An 18,430-nucleotide genomic window follows, 5' to 3' on the forward strand; every position below is an offset into this window, starting at 1 on the left:
TGGCTACATGCTTAAGAGGTGTGCAGAACAACTGGCACAGGTCCTGACAGATATTTTTAACATCTCCCTGGGTCAAGCAGTTGTGCTTTCATGCTTCAAAACAGCCATCATCCCAGTGCCCAAAAGACCCTCCATTACCACCCTTGACGATTACCACCCTGCAGCCCTTACTTCCATCATGAAGTGCTTTGAAAGACTAATAAAAAAGCAGTCACCTCCATTTTACCTCCACAATCGACACCCTACAGTTTGCGTACCGACCAAACCGCTCTGCTGAGGACTCCTCAGCCACTGCTCTCCACCTGTCCATGGAACACCTGAAGAAGAAAAATGCATGGGTCCAGATGCTGCTGGTTGCTTTTAGTTCTGCATTTAACAACATAATCCCTGGAGAAAACAAAGGAGCTGGTGTTTGAAGATGGTCCCCTCCATAGTCCCATTTACATCAAGGACTCTGCTGTGGAGATTGTGCAGCAATCAAAATTCCTGGGGGTTCATGTCTCCAACAATCTGACCTAGTCTATGCACATATCCTCTCTGGTTAAAAAAGCCAACCAGCATCTGCACTTTCTCTACAGGTTAAAGAGTGCCCGTCTAAGCTCAGTTGTCTTCACCTCCTTCTATAGTGGAACCATACAGAGTGTACTAACCAGTAGTATCTGTCTGTGGCATGAAAGTAGCAGCCTTGTAGACAGGAAGGATTGGAGAGGGTTGCGAGGGCAGCAGAGAAGATTATTAGGGCCAGGCTGCCAACCATTGGTGAACTGGTAGAACAGCGCTGCTTGTCCAGGGCAAGACGGATTATCAGGGACAGTTCACATCCCTTTAATAAACTGTTTTCCCTCCTGCCCTCAGCACCTTTATCCTTGTAGCATCTTCATATAATATCCCGTGTCTTTTATTTATTTATTGTATGCTGTGTATATACAGACAGTTATCAGTCATTTTTTTTCAAACCCAGTTTATCAGGATCACACACCTTGAACTTTTATTCTGTGCTGTTATTCTGTTTATTCATGCAGTGCATCAATATTTTGTTCTGTATCAGCATCTGTGATGTTTTTTACTGAATGACAATAAAAAATGAGTCTATGTTAGTTAATAGCTATAACACAATCCGAGACTGATTTTCTCAACCAAGTCTCAGACAACACGAGGATGCTCATGTTCTGTTCTCTGGACACACATTTGTACTAAATCAATTTTAGGAAGCAGGCTCCGGACATTTAAATGTATGCAAAGGCCTGATCTGGCTCTGACACTATCAGGGGTATTGATATTTTTCAGAGAGGGAGAGGGACCTGGATTAATCTGAACATTACCAGACAACAGAAGAAGAAGAATCAAACATTTCTTCTTTACATTAAAAATTGTTCTTGTCATCCACACTGGAGATTCCCAGTTCAAGGAGTTAATTTTCTGTGTGTATGAAACTGGCCTGCAAGACAGATATACACATCAGAGAAAGAAGACTCACTGGATTTAATCCCAGCAGATAGCAGGACAACAGCCACTTTATCAACAGCCGACAAGCTCCCTTGAATTTCAATCAATTCTGTTGTTGCTTAGCAAATGTAAAAACAAAATAAAAAATAGACAATTCATCATAGCAACAGGAGAAACAGGAGAAAACTGACAAATTTTTAAAAATTTGTCAATCCTTCTGATTGACGAACTGACACTGGGGCATGTGTGTATATTTTGGGCTCACTCCTTCTCAGTTTTTTTTTTTTTTTCCCTCTTCCAAGATCAGCTAATTATTGATTGTGGAATAAAGTGTTTCTGGCAGTGAGCAGGGTTTGTACATTTTGGTGTTCTTTCTTCATGTGGCAGTACGAGTTCAGTCTGGAGAACTGGGTTTTAACAGGACTGCAGAGTGGCTTCACTACCGCACGCCGGCCTCAACTCTACTCCACGACAGAAGTACCACCGTCCTGTCCTCCGTACTGGATGATGTTCAGAAGCCCCCAGCAGAGCCGCCTGGCCAGCCGGCACAGCTCAGACTTCTGGGAGCCCAATCCTCGACAGCGATCTTACAGCCTCAACCCTGCTATTCTACGCAGCAAGACGGCCATTTCAGACTCTGAAGATGACGTCAGCCCTGTGGAGAAAACACAGGCTGTTCTGTCAGAGAACGCTGGTGACCTTCCTCCTGGTTTATGGACACATGAGCAGAGCAAAGCTCAGAAGGCTTTCATCCCAGACCTCCTGAGCCCCCACACCTGCCTGAGCAGCTTACCACACCAACGCAGGAAGAATTTACGCCACCGTTCCCAGACCATGCTGGAGAAGTCCAAGCAAGACGACAAAAGCCAGAGTGAAGTTCCCACCACACGACAAGATGCCAACACCACTTCCATCGCAGTGACCAAGGTCCCAGTCTTCAAGGACCTGCAGCCAGCACATGAGGTAAGACATTAATCTCGTCTGAGGTATAGGAGAGCTACTACTGGTGTCCACATTTTTGGCACAAATCTGAAGAAAATGCTTATCTTTCTAGTGCCAGCAATTACACAGCATGGCCACGACAGTCTTCCAGATCTCACAATGTCCTTCAACTGGGTCGCCTTGTATCACTTGAGGTCATGCCATATCATTGGTTCATCGTCATTCTAAACAAAGAAACTTTGCAGGCAAACTGGCCTTTACTTTCACCTCTTGGGTAAAAATTTTAATTGATTTAACAAAAAAAGTCTTAATTTTTGAATTCATTTCAATTTCAATTTATTTTCATTTATATAGCGGCAAATCACAAGAGTTGCCTCAAGGCACATCACACAAGTAAGGTCTAACCTTAGTAACCCCCAGAGCAACGATGGTAAGGAAAAACTCCCTCTGAGGAAGAAACCTCAAGCAGACCAGACTCAAAGGGGTGACCCTCTGCTTGGGCCATGCTACAAACATAAATTACAGAACAATTCACAAAATGAACATACAGGAAATGTTGTTGGTGCACAGGACAGGAGGGTCGCCAGCACAAATACAACTCCCATCTCTGGATGGAGCTGCACCTCAAACAGAGAGAAAAAACAGAATCAGGCATCAGAAAGACAAGAGATACAGTATAATTTGTCAGCATTAATCAACAAGAAAATAGAAGAAATAATAAGGTGATCACCGGCCACTGACCGTAAGCTTCACTAAAAGACCCAGAATTTAGGTAAAGTTGAGGCTGCGGCATGCTCCGTTTCCTAATAAAATGAATTAAAAGAGTAAAAAGCGTAAAAAAAACTATACCAGTATGCTGGCCATACGAAAGGGAAAATAAGTGCATCTTAAGTCTGGACTTGAAAGTCTCCACAGAATCTGTTTTATTGATGCAGGGAGCTCATTCCACAGAGCAGGGGCATGATAAGAGAAAGCTCTATGATCTGCAGACTTCTTATTCACCCTAGGGACACAAAGTAGTCCTGCACCCTGAGAACGCAAAGCCCAGGACGGTACGTAAGGATTAATTAGGTCAGCTAGGTAGGGAGGTGCCAGTCCATGAACAATTTTATAGACTAGTAGCAGAACCTTAAAATCTGATCTCACTGGGACAGGAAGCCAGTGAAAGGATGCCAAAATGGGTGTAATGTGGTCGATCTTTCTGCTTCGTGTCCAAAGTCTGGCAGCAGCATTTTGAACCAATTGGAGAGCCCTAATGCTAGACTGCGGTAAACCAGAAAATAGAACATTGCAATAATCTAATCTAGAAGCGATAAACACGTGGATCAAGAAAGTCATGACTTCATGACTTTCTTTGCTAACAAAATTTTAACTATTAGAGAAAAAATTACTCATAACCATCCCAAAGACGTATCGTTATCTTTGGCTGCTTTCAGTGATGCCGGTATTTGGTTAGACTCTTTCTCTCCGATTGTTCTGTCTGAGTTATTTTCATTAGTTACTTCATCCAAACCATCAACATGTTTATTAGACCCCATTCCTACCAGGCTGCTCAAGGAAGCCCTACCATTATTTAATGCTTCGATCTTAAATATGATCAATCTATCTTTGTTAGTTAGCTATGTACCACAGGCTTTTAAGGTGGCAGTAATTAAACCATTACTTAAAAAGCCATCACTTGACCCAGCTATTGTTGGGAAAGTGTAGGTACACGGACCCACAACAGGGGGCGCAAATGAACGGACAATGGAGTAGGTCATATAACAACACTTTACTGTTGTGAATGTGCACAACAAATACAACAGATTGCAACAATAGACAATAGTCAATTCACAAGGTGTCGTGTGGGCAGGCTCGAAGATAGGAGACGCCTGTCCAAAGCAGAACCGGAACCACACGATTTCCTCCGCCACCAGACCCCGGGAATACTGGAGCCGCCAAGTCCCGAACTCCCAGGTGGCCACTGCCTCCGCGTGTCGGACCTGGTACTGCTGGCGAGGAACAAAAGGCAAGTAAATGAGGATGCGTTTGCACCCAGGAATCAGCACGGCAGGAAAGCTACCTCCACCTCTCGTTGGAAAAGCAGTCCACAAGATAATGCACAAAGTCACAAAGGATATTGTTAAGCAGTCAGCTGAGGTACGTTACCTTCCAGGTAGAACGATATCTCGGCAAAGAGGTGGAGATGACGTCTTGCTAATATACCGATGCTGATCCGATGAGTGGTGACAGCTGTCATAGGTGATGAGTGTCAGCTGTCACTCCGGCTGCTCCTGTGAGGCGGCAGCGCCCTCTGGTGCCTGGAGCCCGCACTCCAGGCAGGGTGCCCTCTGGTGGTGGTGAGCCAGCAGTACCTCCTCTTCAGCGGCCCACACAACAGCTATCTTAGCTAATTATAGGCCAATCTCCAACCTTCCTTTTCTCTCAAAAATTCTTGAAAGGGTAGTTGTAAAACAGCTAACTGATCATCTGCAGAGGAATGGTCTATTTGAAGAGTTTCAGTCAGGTTTTAGAATTCATCATAGTACAGAAACAGCATTAGTGAAGGTTACAAATGATCTTCTTATGGCCTCGGACAGTGGACTCATCTCTGTGCTTGTTCTGTTAGACCTCAGTGCTGCTTTTGATACTGTTGACCATAAAATTTTATTACAGAGATTAGAGCATGCCATAGGTATTAAAGGCACTGTGGCTGCGGTGGTTTGAATCATATTTGTCTAATAGATTACAATTTGTTCATGTAAATGGGGAATCTTCTTCACAGACTAAAGTTAATTATGGAGTTCCACAAGGTTCTGTGCTAGGACCAATTTTATTCACTTTATACATGCTTCCCTTAGGCAGTATTATTAGACGGTATTGCTTAAATTTTCATTGTTACGCAGATGATGCCCAGCTTTATCTATCCATGAAGCCAGAGGACACACACCAATTAGCTAAACTGCAGGATTGTCTTACAGACATAAAGACATGGATGACCTCTAATTTCCTGCTTTTAAACTCAGATAAAACTGAAGTTATTGTACTTGGCCCCACAAATCTTAGAAACATGGTGTCTAACCAGATCCTTACTCTGGATGGCATTACCCTGACCTCTAGTAATACTGTGAGAAATCTTGGAGTCATTTTTGATCAGGATATGTCATTCAAAGCGCATATTAAACAAATATGTAGGACTGCTTTTTTGTATTTACGCAATATCTCTAAAATCAGAAAGGTCTTGTCTCAGAGTGATGCTGAAAAACTAATTCATGCATTTATTTCCTCTAGGCTGGACTATTGTAATTCATTATTATCAGGTTGTCCTAAAAGTTCCCTAAAAAGCCTTCAGTTAATTCAAAATGCTGCAGCTAGAGTACTGACGGGGACTAGAAGGAGAGAGCATATCTCACCCATATTGGCCTCTCTTCATTGGCTTCTTGTTAATTCTAGAATAGAATTTAAAATTCTTCTTCTTACTTATAAGGTTTTGAATAATCAGGTCCCATCTTATCTTAGGGACCTCGTAGTACCATATCACCCCAATAGAGCGCTTCGCTCTCAGACTGCAGGCTACTTGTAGTTCCTAGGGTTTGTAAGAGTAGAATGGGAGGCAGAGCCTTCAGCTTTCAGGCTCCTCTCCTGTGGAACCAGCTCCCAATTCAGATCAGGGAGACAGACACCCTATCTACTTTAAGATTAGGCTTAAAACTTTCCTTTTTGCTAAAGCTTATAGTTAGGGCTGGATCAGGTGACCCTGAACCATCCCTTAGTTATGCTGCTATAGACGTAGACTGCTGGGGGTTCCCATGATGCACTGTTTCTTTCTCTTTTTGCTCTGTATGCACCACTCTGCATTTAATCATTAGTGATCGATCTCTGCTCCCCTCCACAGCATGTCTTTTTCCTGGTTCTCTCCCTCAGCCCCAACCAGTCCCAGCAGAAGACTGCCCCTCCCTGAGCCTGGTCTGCTGGAGGTTTCTTCCTGTTAAAAGGGAGTTTTTCCTTCCCACTGTAGCCAAGTGCTTGCTCACAGGGGGTCGTTTTGACCGTTGGGGTTTACATAATTATTGTATGGCCTTGCCTTACAATATAAAGCACCTTGGGGCAACTGTTTGTTGTGATTTGGCGCTATATAAAAAAATTGATTGATTGATTGATTGATTGATCAGGGTCTCAGCATCAGCCATAGACAGAATGGAACGAATCTTCGCTATATTTTGCAGGTGGAAGAAAGCAGTCCTCGTAATATTTCTAATGTGGAGGTCAAAGGACAATGTAGGATCAAAAATTACCTCAAGGTTCCTCAATTTGTCAGTGTGATGTATGACACACAGGCCTAGGCTGAGCGTTAACTGGTCAAATTGATGCCAATGTCTCACTGGACCAAGAACCATCATTTCAGTCTTATCAGAGTTTAAAAGTTGGACGTTTCTAGACATCCAGCTTCTCACTGATGCAATGCAATCTTATAAGGATTTTATCTGAATGAGATTACCAGCAGTTATTGGCATGTATAACTGAGTATCATCAGCATAGCAGTGAAAGGTAATCCCAAAACACCGCAATATGTGCCCAAGGGGTGCTATATAAAGGGAGAAAAGCAGGGGGCCTAAGATGAACCCCTGTGGAACCCCAAATTTCATGTCACTAAGGTTAGAGGTAGTGTTACTGTACAAAACACAGTGAGAATGACTGGTCAAGTATGACGTCAGCCATGCAAGGGTACTCCCAGTAATCCCAAAATGATTTTCCAGCCTATCAAGTAGAATATGATGATCCACGGTATCAAATGCAGCACTGTAAGCAGATGATCATTCACCACTTTAGTGCGAGCTGTCTCTGTGGAATTATATTTTCTAAAAGCAGACTGCAGTGGCTCAAAGAGATTATTCTCAGTAAGATAGTCCACGAGCTGCTGTGAATTTTAGAGTAAAGTGATAGATTTGTTATCGGCTGATAGTTTGTCAATACACTAGGGTCAAGATTAGGTTTCTTAAGTAATGGTTTAATCACTGCAGATTTGAAACATTTAGGAACAGATCCAGAAGTTAAAGAAAGATTAAAAATTTCCAGCACAGTCGGCCCAAGAGTGGGCCACAGGTCCTTAAACAGTTTTGTTGGTATAGGATCAAATAAGTCTGTCAACTGATTGGGTATTTGCCAAATGTGAAGCTAAGACATCAGGCAGTCTAGCTTCAAGTTCAGTCTTAGTTGAGGAGTTGATGCATCGCCGTAGTGATATATAAGGTTGTTGTTCCACTAAACACGGCAGCAAAACTGTAAATTTAATAAGTGATTGATCAGAGACCACTGATGTAAGAGGCATGATGTCAATATTCGTGACAGCAATACCACGTGCGAGAACCAGATCCAGGGTATTTCCACTAATGTGTGTTGAGTCCCGAATGCATTGCCGAAATCCTAATGCATCCACAATTTCCATAAATGATTTGCAGAGGGGATCAGAAGGCTTATTTATATGAATGTTAAAATCACCAATGAGACATGCCTATCTCGGCTTTCAGTGCTTACCAGTCGAGTGAGTATAAGAGAAATTGTGGAGAGCTGGGCATGTACTAACTTGTCCTCTGACACTCCGAAACGGAGGTGTTCCTTTGTCTCGCTTCATCAGCGAATCGGTCGTGACGCGCGAAGCCTCCGCGCGGCTTTCCATGACAAAATCTCTTGTTAAAAGTGAAATCTGCCGGAAAATGGCTGATGTCCAGCTCTTGTGATAACCAGAGAAATTGCACACGATGATCCCGGCTCCACACAGCCATCCGTTTAGAAATGACGTGGTGGTTTCTGCCTCTCGATGGTGGCTTGGAGCGCGGCGCGCCGTGGGCCATTGTGGGCCGTCCTTAAAGCTGTAGTAACACTCCTTATTCTCTGTGAAGCCCGTAAAATTTTCACCGAAAGCCAGATAAATTTTTCGAATGGTTTCCAGCTGCCTGTCTCTAACAGTTTCTGAAAAAATTCTGATGGAAAAAAGCCCAAATCATTCCGCCATTTCCTTGCAATGAAACAACGATGAGAGGGGTGGAGCAGTGCTCACTCAAAGCCTGCCCACAGGCGAATGATGCAACCGACAGGCGTGGAAAAACTCACGCATGCGCACGAAGGTTCAAGCTTGGCTGACGTAAAAACATATGAATCAAATCCATATAGTTTTTGAAAAAAATAAAAAGGTCCGTTACTTTTCTAACAGACCTCGTATACCACATTACTTGTCTGATCATAAAGATTCCAAAAAGGTATACAGTAAAATTCGCCTAAACCATCAATGTAAACTGGATACTCACACTCACCGGACAAAAGCAAAAGTCCCAATGCTTTTGTGTGGTTTTCCGTGTAATAAACATTGTACATACCATTTTTTTGTATAACTGATTTTTGTTCACATTGGACAAAACGCCCCGTAGCCTGACATGCACCTGCTTTAATGACGGAGGCCGCAAGGCCTGTGATTGGTCACTTTTACGTTTTCACTCCTTCTTCTCCTGTCATATTTTAAAAGTTTTTGCAGTGTGCCCGCCGATTAAATTTTGATCATGGGTCAAATATGTTTGGCAGAAAAATCTGCAAATATGACCAACTTTACAACACTGAATGAGAAAAAGCACTCAAATGAGCTGTAATTCATGGAGGTAAATTGCTTGTACTGTACTGTTGGTTTGGCGGTTGATGATTGTATAATAAGTGGAGCTCATTGAGGGACAAATTAATCCAGAAAAAGCCACTTTTCCTGTGTTAAATAGCAAAAAAATGCCCACCAACGCGACTGAGAATTTAAAAAGGGTCACATGCATGTCGGCATCCTTGCATGGCCATGGAGTTACGGAGTTGTAGAAGTATAAATCAGGCTTTAGGATTTTAAGATACCACTCCACAGCAGACTTAGATAAAATAGTCATTGGACCAAATGTAATATTTTTAATGCACATAATGCCTGGCGCTTAATTGAGGAAGGCATCTATTTTTTTTTTTTTCAGACGAAGTTTGAATAAATAAGGCAGGTGTCAAGGTCAGGCATTTAATCAAGGAAATACATAAGCTTTATTGGTGCTGGTGATTCCCTGTAGATTGGTCGGCACCTCTTAACTGTAACTAATGTGTTACATACATATAATGGATTTTGTCTGTTCATACAATTTTTTACAGATTTTGATTACTCACTATTTTGCAATTGTGAATCTTGTGCCTTCTGGCAGTTTCTGACTCACGCGAGAGGTTGGTTTCAGCAGAGTTCCGGTTTAGGGCACAGTGTAAACAACCTCATGAGGTACGGTCAACAAGACAAGATTGGGGCACAGCAGAAGTCCATCACAGGTGTTACACCTCCTCTAGATGACCCTCTCAACTTGAGCGAGCGTGTCATCAACATAATTGCCTGTGAACTTGCTGGATCAACATTATCCACATCCTGGCTAGCCAATGTTTACATGCGCTGTGAGCTGCCACAACTCTGCTGGCACTGTGGTGCATTCTGGGAAGTGCAGGGGGCCGCCAGGAGGATTATGGGAAACATTAACATACCAAATAACAGACAAAATTTGCTGGTCCACCTGAATCCATTATATGCGAGTTTTACTGTAGTTTGGTCAGTGGTGAGCACAGTTCCGATAATCCGATAACAGATAATTATCTAAGATGATGTTTTCATTAACAGTTATCTTTTTAGATAACTTTGAAAACCATTATCGGACTAATTATCTTCCACTAAATTTTTGTCTGATAACTTTTAGACCGATAACGTAGTAAACAAAGCTGAACAGCAGCAAATATTTTTAAAATAAGTTGAGCACCTACCTGTTAAAAGTTTCCTAACAGATGTATAGTTCTACCCTCTGCAAACAGAAGAGAGCTGTTTCCAGGACAAACCACTCTATCCTCTGCAGGCAAAGGAGAACTGGCCACAAAAAAAAAAAAAAAAAAATCATTACCTTTAACACCATACTGATGCGCTGGCAATATCACCCAAGTCATCCAGAGACATACATTTTTAACTTATGGTTCAAATTTTAACCAAACTCATTTTGGACAAGTTATTTAAAAGTTTTATAAAGTGAAAATATCAGATATTTGTTTTAGTTTTAAAGTAATGTGCTAATTTTTAAGGTTTTAGTGAGCACATGCTGTGCCCAGCAGTGCATTATGGGTAGGATAGGGTAATCTCAGTACATTCACGACAGTATAAATGCATTTCAGACACTCTGTTCAGGCTCCACGGACAACAGCATTAAACGCTAGTGCCTAAAACTCTTGTGAATATATTCTCTGGGTTTATAGATGTTGTTATTGTATTTGTGTTTGTTAAATTCCACGCATCTTAAATGTAGCAGACACGGATTATCTGGAATTTTGTTTTGGCACGTTTTCAAGGCCTCTACTGCCATCTACTGGCCAGTAGTGTTCATGGCAGTTCATGGCAGTATTCGTCCTGAAGCTGAGCAGACACTGTATGATATTTTTAATCACAAGTTAAGTTTTTTCAAACTTAATTTACAAAAACTCTCGATGGGAGACATCAAAGTTTAAAAACAAAACAAAACGACAAAAAAAACATTACAAGACAGCTCTGCGGTGTTTGCACATGCACAGTGCGAGCGGTTGGATGCTTGTAGCTCTTCAGCAGCAACAGTTTTGATTTTCATTCGACCATACGATTGGCGATCAGGAGGTGGTCGTGAGATGTTAATCGCAGCTTGTTACTCCATGTACACTACACGATGCAGGATGCGCGATTAACCTGAAACTCGATCCAAAAAATTCTCGCACAAATGAAAAATCATCTGAAAAAGGGCCAAAACTTGCACAGTGCAAAGCCAACATTTATGTGTCAAGACAAAATTGAGTGCACGTTTTACAATATAATAAAACGTGTGCACGGCACTAATAAATTGAGCGCACATTCTCTCCACATGCAAAACATTTTGCGATGACACTTCCAGGGCTCCATAAAAATGCCTGTTTTTACAAATAAAAATGGAATATTTTACAAAAGCACATTTATCTGTAAACACCAACACACAACACACATCACATTAATGTGTTGGTTTACATAATGAATGACTGAATCAATCAGTGTTTAGCAGAGGCACTTTTACCCAAAATCCTTGGTGATCTGTCTGTGTTTGTTACAAAACCTCAGAATTAGTGCATTATTTAACATTAAAAGATATATCTTATATTTTAACTTTGTACAAATGACAGAATTGACATTAATGGAGTTATTCTATCACTATTCACACCAAACCATAAGTCAGCATGACTTTATTTTCCAAGATCTCCGCCTGACCGGAGCATTGTGATTGGTAGAGAGCTGGGCTTTTTTGGCTGTTCTTAGCTTGCTTCTGTGCTGTAAGCTGTGCTGTAAACAACAGCTTCCAGCAGGGGGCAGGATGTTCAAACATAGAAGTGCGGGCTCATTGTTTGGGTTTTTTGTCGCTTTTGATGCTTCCAAAAGTGATCATGGTGTTAAAACTCAAATTCAGTTTATTGTAGTTGCAAATGTACCAGAGACAATACTAGAATTTATCGGTTATCGGTAATCTGTAACTTTCGATACATTTTTGGGTGGTGTATCGGTTTATCTTTATCAAAGATAATTTTTCAGTTATCTGATTATCTGTTATCAAAGTTAATTTTTTTGGTTATCTGTGCCCACCACTGAGTTTGGTCTATCTATGACTGACTTGTATGGTGTTATGGGGTAAAAAAAAAAAGCGAAAATGGAGACAAAGAACAATTTCATTTTGTACAGTGGTCAAAAAGTAAAGTTGCTCCAATTTTGGTAAAATGTGATGAAACTTATTAATAGGGTTCTAAAAAGCAATAGCTTGCACCATGTGTCGAGCTTAGTTATCACGTTACACAGTAACGTATGTCACATGTCATAGAATCCAACGGATGCTGACATTGTTTGACCTTTTACTTTGGACAGTAAACATTCAGCATGGTCAGAATGATTACAGTCATTAAACCTATTTGTTCAATGAATAATTTGCATCACTTTTTACCAAAATTGGAGCAACTTTTGGCCTTTGTCAACATTTTTGCTGTTTTTACCCTATAATGCCATAGAATTCAGTCATAGATATCCCAAACTATACCTTTTGGAATAATTTATGATGAGACAAATAATGTTATACTTTTCAATATGATTAGCGCATTTTTAAATTTTGACCCCTGTGTAGTTCTTCATTGACCCCTACTTGGCCGCTTATTGAAAATTCAAGTGAACAGTCTGCTTTTTCAAAAGAGTACTGTCTAAGGAGTATACGAGGTCTATCAGAAAAGTATCCGACCTTATTTTTTTCAAAAACCATATGGATTTGAATCACGTGTGATTACATCAGACATGCTTGAACCCTCGTGGGCATGCGAGAGTTTTTTCACGCCTGTCGGTTACGTCATTCGCCTGTGGGCAGTCTTTGAGTGAGGATTCGTCCACCCTCTCGTCGATTTTTTTATTGTTTAGGAATGGCTCAGAGACTGCTGCTTTGTTTGATAAAAATTTTTTCAAAGCTGTAAGGCACAACTGAGTGGACACCATTCGATAAATTCAGCTGGTTTTCGGTAAAAAGTTTAACGGCTGATGAGAGATTTTGGTCTGGTAGTGTCGCCGTAAGGACGGCCCACGGTGCCTGACGGTGATCTGCGCTTCGAGGCGGCAGCGTCTCGCCGTTTCAAGTTGAAAACTTCCACATTTCAGGCTCTGTTGACCCAGGAAGTCGTCAGAGAACAGAGAACTTTCAGAAGAAGTCGGCATGAGGAGTTTATTCAGACATTCCATTGTTAACGGACATTTTGTAATGAAAGAACGTGCGGACAGAGTCGCATGTCGGGCCGGACCCGACCGCGGGGGGTCGCGACAGGAAAACACCTCCGTTGGAAACCTTAAAGGGCAAGTTGGAACATGCCCAAGCTGTTAAACAATTTCTCAGTTACTCACTTGTTGAAAGCCATCAAAAGCCGCCTGAATTTTACAAATGGTTTTCAACACGGAGGTGTTTTTCCTGTCGCGGCGCACACAGATTCGCCGAGTCGTCACGGAAACGACTCGGCGAATTTGCGCGCACGTCTTTCATTAAAAAATGTCCTTAAACAGTGGAATATCCGCATAAAGTCCTTATGCCGGCCTCTTCTGAATCTTCTCTGTTCTCTCACGACGTCCTGGGTGAATTAAGCCTTAAATTAGGATGTTTTCAGGTCGAAACAGGCCGACGACGGTGCCTGGAAGCGCTGCAGGACGTCCCGCTCTGTGGGAAGTCCTTACACCGACAGAAACACCCCATAATCTCTCATCAGCCGTTAAACTTTTCACCGAAAACCAGCTTAATTTCTCGAATACTATCCACTTGGATATTCCTCACAAGTCCATAAAAAATTTTGATAAAGCAACGCGCGCCGTCTCGAGCAGCGTGTGAAACAAAGGAATTCAGCCGAGAGGGCGGGACCACATCTCACTCAAGGCCTGCCCACAGGGAAATGACGTCACCGACACGCGTGAAAAAACTCACGCATGCGCACGAGGGTTCAAGCATGATTGGTGGAATCGCACGTCATTCAAATCCATTTAGTTAAAAAAAATAAAAATAAAAGGGTCGGTTTATTGTCTAATAGACCTCATATGTGCCAAATTTAGTGGTTGTATCACCATTTGAAAGATTGTTTCTGTTATCTGCTGCACTATTGATTTTGCATAAAAATTGAAATGGCTGTAGTGAATACTTATTTGAAGTAGAACGGGCACAAGGTGAGGTAGAAGCAGTGGTGGGCACAGCAAACCAACAAGTTTGCTTCGATAACTGGTAATCAGCTAACTGAAAAGTTATCTTTTTTCATGCTAAACCGATAAACTGCCTAAAAACTTGTCAGAAGCTACAGATAACCAATAACTTTCAATTTTGCCTCCCATACACTCTCAGCTATTAAGAAGCTGATTTTGAGTTTAAACACCACCAAAGCTTCTAATAGAATCAAAGGGGATCACAAACCCAAACAGCCAATGAGCCAGCGCTCATCTTTGTGCGCTCTAGCATCATTTACCCTGATAGGATATAGTGGTCCAGCGATGAAGCAGAGGTCTTGAAATGGAAAGCAGGTTTGAATTATGGTTTTGCTTTAAAAATAAATTATTCCAGATGAATAACTACATTAAACTCTTAAAATGTACAAAGTAATATATGAGGTCTGTTAGAAAAGTATCCGACCTTTTAATTTTTTTCAAAAACCATATGGATTTCAATCACGTGTGATTGCATCAGCCAAGCTTGAACCTTCGTGTGCATGCGTGAGTTTTTTCACGCCTGTCGGTTGCGTCGTTCGCCTGTGAGCAGGCTTTGTGTGAGCAGTGGTCCACCCCTCTCGTTGGATTTTTATTTCGAATAAATGTCTGAACGATTTGGAGCTTTGCTGCATCAATTTTTTCCAGAAACTGTGAGAGACCTCCAGGTGGACACCGTTCGGAAAATTCAAATGGCTTTGAGGGACGATTTTATGGGGATTAAACAGATTAAGGAGTGCTCCAGCCGGTTTAAAGACCGCCCACAGCCGCTGAGAATGCACCGCGCTCCGAGCGCCGATCAACAGGCTGAAACCCCGCTGAAACAACCAGATCATTTCCAACGTGAAGGCTTTGTTGACCCGGGATGTCGTCTGACTTACACAAAAATGGCAGGAGACGTGGACATCAGTACTTTTTCGGCACATTCCACTGTTACAGGATTTTTTTTCATGGAAAGAAAAGTGGACGGATGCGCCACCGTGTCGCTCATGGCGTGGCACAAAACCACCTCCGTGTTGGTCTCACAGGACGGCTTTGAGATGGCTTTCAGACGGCTGTCGGTGTATTTTCAGTCGTGTGACTAACCGAGAAATTGTGGATGAGCCTGGACATGCCAGAACATATCCTGTGAGGCTTCATCACGGTGTTGCTTTGTGCCATGCGGCTCCACCGCGACGCACCACATCTTCCGCAATTCCTGTGCTAGTCAGAGGACGTCCCGGATAAAACACAGCGTCCAGTTTGGAAATGAACAGCACATTCCACTGTTACAGGAGTTTTTGTCATGGAAAGAGGAGCAGAGGAATTCCGCGTGTCGCGTCACGGCATCGCCGTGATAAAGCCTCACAGGACATGTTCTGGCATGTCCGGGCTCACCCACAATTTCTCGGTTAGTCACACGACTGAAAACCCACAGACAGCCGTCTGAAAGCCATCTCAAAGCCGTCCTGTGAGACCAACACGGAGGTGGTTTTGTGCCGCGCCATGAGCGGTACGGTGGCACATCCGTCCGCTTTTCTTTCCATGAAAAAAACTCCTGTAATAGTGGAATGTGCCGAAAAAGTACTGATGTCCACGTCTCCTGCCATTTTTGTATAAGTCAGACGACGTCCCGGATCAACAAAGCCTTCATGTTGGAAATGATGTGGTTGTTTCAGCGGGGTTTGAGCCTGTCGATTGGAGCACGGCGCGCTCTCAGACGCTGTGGGCGGTCTATATCTGTTCATTTTAAAATAATGCACTAATTCTGAAGATTTGAACATTAACACACAGATTCCCAAAGGGATTATGGGTAACTAAACTTCCACTCATACTGATTGGTTGATTCATTCATTCTATGTAAAAACCAACACAAGTGAATCAATGTAACGTGTTGGTGTTTAAAAATAAATGTGCTTTTGTAAAATGTAATTTTTTTCATTTGTATAAAAAAAAAAAGAAAGAAATTTTTCAAGATCCCGCTAGACAGCACCTAAGCACACGCATGATGACATCACAACTCTATCCGGTTAGGGAGACGAGGATTTTTCAATAACAAGAACTGTCAAAAAAAACTTTCTTGTATGTGGTTGGAGTTGTGTGGCGATAGGAATCACCTTTTGAATGCTTGAATAATGATGTCAGTCGCACAAAGAAATCAAATAATAGTGAAAACGTGTTCATTGCGCCCAGAATGTTGGTATTTTGGTCGTTGAACTTTGCAGTGCGGTGTCAATAACGCATCGATCACTCGCTCCGTGCGGCGTCATAACCAGTCCTGGCGCCAGAAAAAAAAATATTAAGGGGGCGATGAGTTTATCACAGGGGGTGGGGTTGCCCCCCCCAAAAAAAGTGCACACCGGAGGGTACCTGCCCCTGAGCGTGTGTAATGAATTGGGTGTGCTCCTGGAAAGCTCGTGTATTTAGGCTACACCGTTGTAAGAGACTGACTGAGTAAGGGTAAGTTCCTGGGATTTGTCAAGTCCACCAAGCAAAAGGCAGATCATGTAGCACGACTCACCTCACCTCGACGACTCACCTCCGCCACTGCACGCGCACCTCCTCATCTCGACAGAACACCGGCTCTGTGAGGAATGCAGATCACTTGACCGAGGGTCTATACGTTCAAATAATAATTTAAAAAAATAGCGTCATCACTCTTGGGCCTTTCACGTCAGACGCGTCAAAAATCAGTCTAAAAATTATTATTTTAAATGAGACGCGTTGCTTTTTAGCAAAAGCCGAGCTAAACCGACGCTTCTAACGGGAGCGCGCATTGCCGCTTGTCGTCAGGCTGACGTGGTCAAAGGTCAAGCCAATCCAACTTTCAGCGTCGGGCCAAAACACGGAAGACTTGTGGCAGAAACCACTGATCTCTACAAAATGGATTGGACCAATCCATTTTGTAGAGATCAGTGGTTTTCGGTGCAGAAACCACTGATCTGTACAAAACAATGTGTGACAGGACTGCTCATTTATAGAGCAGTTTTCTATGGAGTTAAAATTGTCTCATTAATATTTGTAAATACACACAGGGTGATCTACAAATAATCATTGATTTGCAAATGTGTTCAGATATCCACAAATGCAAATTTCATATTTGTAACTTGTAAATTGGTCTTTGCAAATAATGTTGTATTTGCAAATATAAAACTTAATTTGTAAAAAAAAAAAAAAAAAAATTACATTTGTAAAACTGGAAATTGTATTTGTGAATTGAGTTTCAGCATTTGTGGATCACCAATTACATGCATTCATCCCTTTCCTCTGCGACGTCATTTTGAGACATTCTTTTCGCAAAAACAGATCCACAAACAAATGCCTACTCATTCACAAATACACACTCATGCACACTGGATATCCACTAGATGGCAGTGTGGTTCCATTCATTGATGTGGCAAACTGAAACTATATGCTCCTGGATGAAAGAAGACCGACATTTCAGAATAAATCATTTCACATTACCGTAATGGAGGGGTCTGATGGATGGGTATCTATGTGGTGATATTGTCTGCAAGGTCAATTATTTTTTAAAATTATGATGTGTCCGCGGATTTCATCATAGGGAGGGGGGCGGGGGTGTTAGTGTTGTACTCTTTAACACAGTGGTTCAAATAAGCGTATTAAACAGCATTGTGCCTGTGCGTGCTCCGTGACACAGACATGCTGCAAAATTCTTCTTTTAAAAACTTGAAAGTTCTAAAAGTTTGCGATGTACACATGCTACATTTAGCTAAGCATCACACACAGGAACATCACACATCACACAGGAACCACACAGTGTCACCGCAGCAACCAACCAGTCCCGCTTTACGACAACTGTCGCAACAGCCAGGCTTTGAGTGGCATTTATTCTCGAAACTCCGCGGATCCGAGGAAACTGATTTGTATCTACACAGATCAGCGTCCGCGGATGTATAAAACTTGCATGATGTCATAAAAAAAGAACGCTTTGCAATAAGCATTTTAAAAACTCAGTAGCGATCACGATTAAAGAGTCATCCAGGAGCATATAGTTTCACCTTGCCACATCAATGAATGGAACCACACTGCCGTCTAGTGGATATCCAGTGTGCATGAGTGTGTATTTGTAAATCAGTCGGTATGTGTTTGTGGATCTGTGTTTGCGAAAAGAATGTCTCAAAATGACGCCGCAGAGGAAAGGGATGAATGCATGTAATTGGTGATCCACAAATGCTGAAACTCAGTTCACAAATACAATTTCCAGTTTTACAAATGTATTTTTTTTTTTTTTTTTTTTACAAATTAAGTTTTATATTTGCAAATACAACA

At 42.1% G+C, this 18,430-nt stretch overlaps 1 protein-coding gene across 1 annotated transcript in view; it reads left to right on the forward strand.

Moving 5' to 3' along the window:
• Window positions 1–18,430, forward strand: part of ubap1lb (ubiquitin associated protein 1-like b) — a 44,933-nt gene that overhangs the window by 8,729 nt on the left and 17,774 nt on the right. Inside the window, exon 2 of the mRNA XM_034162607.1 lies at window positions 1,834–2,409. Within this exon, the coding sequence (XP_034018498.1) occupies window positions 1,834–2,409 (576 nt within the window). The remainder of the gene's footprint in view (window positions 1–1,833; window positions 2,410–18,430) is intronic.

Source organism: Thalassophryne amazonica, chromosome 2, assembly GCF_902500255.1.
Source record: "Thalassophryne amazonica chromosome 2, fThaAma1.1, whole genome shotgun sequence".
Classification (NCBI taxonomy): Eukaryota; Metazoa; Chordata; class Actinopteri; order Batrachoidiformes; family Batrachoididae; genus Thalassophryne; species Thalassophryne amazonica.